The following is a 2,876-nucleotide window of genomic DNA, read 5'->3' as shown; positions in this document are numbered from 1 at the left end:
GTCAAAATGCATTCTACTGTCATGTATAGCTAATTAGAACAAATTAAAAAATAAAACAAAATTTTAAAAATTTGGGATTTTGAATATAAATTAATAAACAAATCAAGTATATGATTTGAGATATGTATAAGAGTCAATAGTAAGAAAAATACAGTGTAATAAAGGTTAGAAAGTGAAGGTGTGCTATGTCATTTTAGAGAGGATGAGAGGAGATGGCCTATGAAAGGAAGCTGTTCAAAGACCAGAACAAGGTGAGGGAAGGAGCCCAGGCATGCTAAACGAGGGACCCTTGTTTGTGTTCTGATATTCTTCAGTTTTCCAAGAATTCTGGAGAAAATAGGTGGTCACAGAAGAGTGGATGTGGATTTTTTTTTCCAAGCTTCTGGGGATGAGAAGCAGTATTCTCTCTCTCTCTTGCCCTCTAGATTACACAAGGAACCAGGATTCTGAACTAAATGTTGGGGAATTATTCTAGTGCCACAGAATTTTATCTTCTTGGCTTTCCTGGCTCTGAAGATCTACACCATATCCTTTTTGCTATCTTCTGCTTCTTCTACTTGGTGACACTAATGGGAAACATGGTCATCATCACGATCGTCTGTGTTGACAGACGTCTCCAGTCCCCCATGTATTTCTTCCTAGTCCACCTCTCTGTCCTGGAGATCCTAGTCACAACCATAGTCGTCCCTGTGATGCTTTGGGGATTGCTGCTCCCTGGGATGCAGACAATATCTCTGACTGGATGTGTTGTCCAACTCTTCCTGTACCTTGCCGTGGGGACCACAGAGTTCACATTGCTTGGAGCGATGGCTGTGGACCGTTACGTGGCTGTGTGTAACCCTTTGAGGTACAACATCATCATGACCAGACACACCTGCAACTCTGTGGTAATTGTGTCATGGGTGTTTGGATTCCTTTTTCAAATTTGGCCAGTTTATGCCACATTTCAGCTTACCTACTGCAAATCAAACGTGGTAAACAATTTTTTCTGTGATCGAGGGCAGTTGTTCAAACTATCGTGCAATGACACTATTTTCACAGAGTTTATCCTCTTCTTAATGGCCATTTTTGTTCTTTTTGGTTCTTTGATTCCTACAATTGTCAACTACACCTACATCATCTCCACCATCCTCAAGATCCCCTCGGCCTCAGGCCGCAGGAAAGCCTTCTCCACCTGTGCCTCCCACTTCACCTGTGTTGTGATTGGCTATGGCAGCTGCTTGTTCCTCTATGTGAAACCCAAGCAAACGCAGGCGGCTGAGTACAACAGGGTAGCATCGCTGCTGGTGTCTGTGGTGACCCCTTTCCTGAACCCTTTCATCTTCACGCTCCGCAATGACAAAGTCATACAGGCCCTTCGGGATGGAATGAAACATTGTTGTCAGCTATTCAGGCACTAGCCTTACCCTGAGGCATTTCACATGGCAAAACACTTATATGGATTCTAGAATAATCTAAGAAGGGGTTATGTATCTTTGAACATCATCATAATCATTATCATTATTAAATAATCCATGTTTAAAATGACTTTTAAGTTATGACTTTTTAACATGGTTAGTTATTGAAATATATTATAATATATATATATATATATATATATATATATTCTCAAGTTACAAAACATTTCACATAAAACATTAATTAAACATTTTAGTATAAATGTGATATGTGTGATTTCTAAACAGGAAAGATAAGGAACAGTATTCTCTGACTACAGAACTAAATGACTACTTTATCCTAAGTTCCTGAATCCTCTTCCTAAAATTGTTCTGTGCTTTTTGTGGATTATGTAAAGCTTCTTATTCCTTTTCTGCTCAAGCATATTCTCTTGATTTTGGCCTAAAAGCCCTGTTCCTATGGTACTACTCTGTATTTTATTGACTGGTAGAGATAAGAGAGTAGAGTTATTCCACAATTCTGGACCCAGAGGTGGTCATTTTTTAATATCTATATATCTCTAATGTGTAGGCTTTCTCAGAGTGTTAGAGGAGGAGCCAGGTAAGGAAGTATTCTTTTGCCTGTTGACACCAGATTGTGCTGCTGCCACAAAGCATGAGGGCAATGGAGTTGTATTCTGGAAGCTCAAGGGAGAGCTGGGCTTGACTATGGCAGCTGCATATTCCTCTGTGTGTTCCTAGGCTGAATGGGGCAATGCCGAGGGCGGAGGAAGAGGCAGCCTCTGGTCTCTCTTCCTGAGTTTCTCTGTCTTCAGTCTCTGCAAGGTCCGTGGCACTTCCTTTGTTCCCTTTCATTTGTTCATTCTCTCCTGCCCACTCTCTTTGCTGATTTCTCTTTGTGTTACTCTTTTGGTGGCTCCAATTCTGCAAAGTATTCCCGGGCTCTTCTTTTCCTTCCCTCCTCACAAACCCCAGGCCTCCAGGCCATTGTCCAGCTTTCCACTGTGCTGCTCTTTCCAGCATTGGATATCACCTTCCCCCCAGTTCAACTCACGGTATTCCCAATCAACATTTCCACTTCTTATGACATAGGCACAAATTTATCCAGAACAGCATCTAGTAACAACCAAATATTGATACTGAATGCAATGTCAATAAGTGACTGGTTAAATAGTATTTTAATCATATGTTGAAGTTTTATGCAACTGTATCAGGAATGAATATCATTTCTGCAATGAGTAGAAACTGATCTCTAAGTTATACTGCTAAGTGAGAAGAACAAAACACATTGAATTTAATATTCAAACTTTTATGTAAGAAAGGAGTAGAAATAAGTAATATATTCATATCTGCCATGTTTGCTTGTGGAAGGTATCATAAGAGAGTAATAATTGATTGCTATGGAATTGTGGAAGTGGGAGTTGGCAGATGGGGTGGGGGAGGCAGTGAGATTTTCATTGTATGCCTTTTAATATTCTT

General features: G+C 40.2%; 1 protein-coding gene across 1 annotated transcript; it reads left to right on the top strand.

Annotated features, from left to right (window-relative positions):
- Positions 1-455: 455 nt before the first annotated feature.
- Or9a4 (olfactory receptor family 9 subfamily A member 4) lies at positions 456-1,400 on the top strand. The gene has a single exon (XM_026405430.2). The coding sequence runs from the start codon at positions 456-458 to the stop codon at positions 1,398-1,400; it is 945 nt and encodes a 314-aa protein (XP_026261215.2).
- Positions 1,401-2,876: the final 1,476 nt, after the last annotated feature.

Source organism: Urocitellus parryii, chromosome 3 (genome assembly GCF_045843805.1).
Source record: "Urocitellus parryii isolate mUroPar1 chromosome 3, mUroPar1.hap1, whole genome shotgun sequence".
Lineage (NCBI taxonomy): Eukaryota > Metazoa > Chordata > Mammalia > Rodentia > Sciuridae > Urocitellus > Urocitellus parryii.
This window is presented reverse-complemented; position numbering and strand designations above follow the sequence as displayed.

Excerpts from the sequence above, each read along its gene's own strand:
- Or9a4 (XM_026405430.2), top strand. The coding sequence starts at position 456 with ATGTTGGGGAATTATTCTAGTGCCACAGAATTTTATCTTCTTGGCTTT.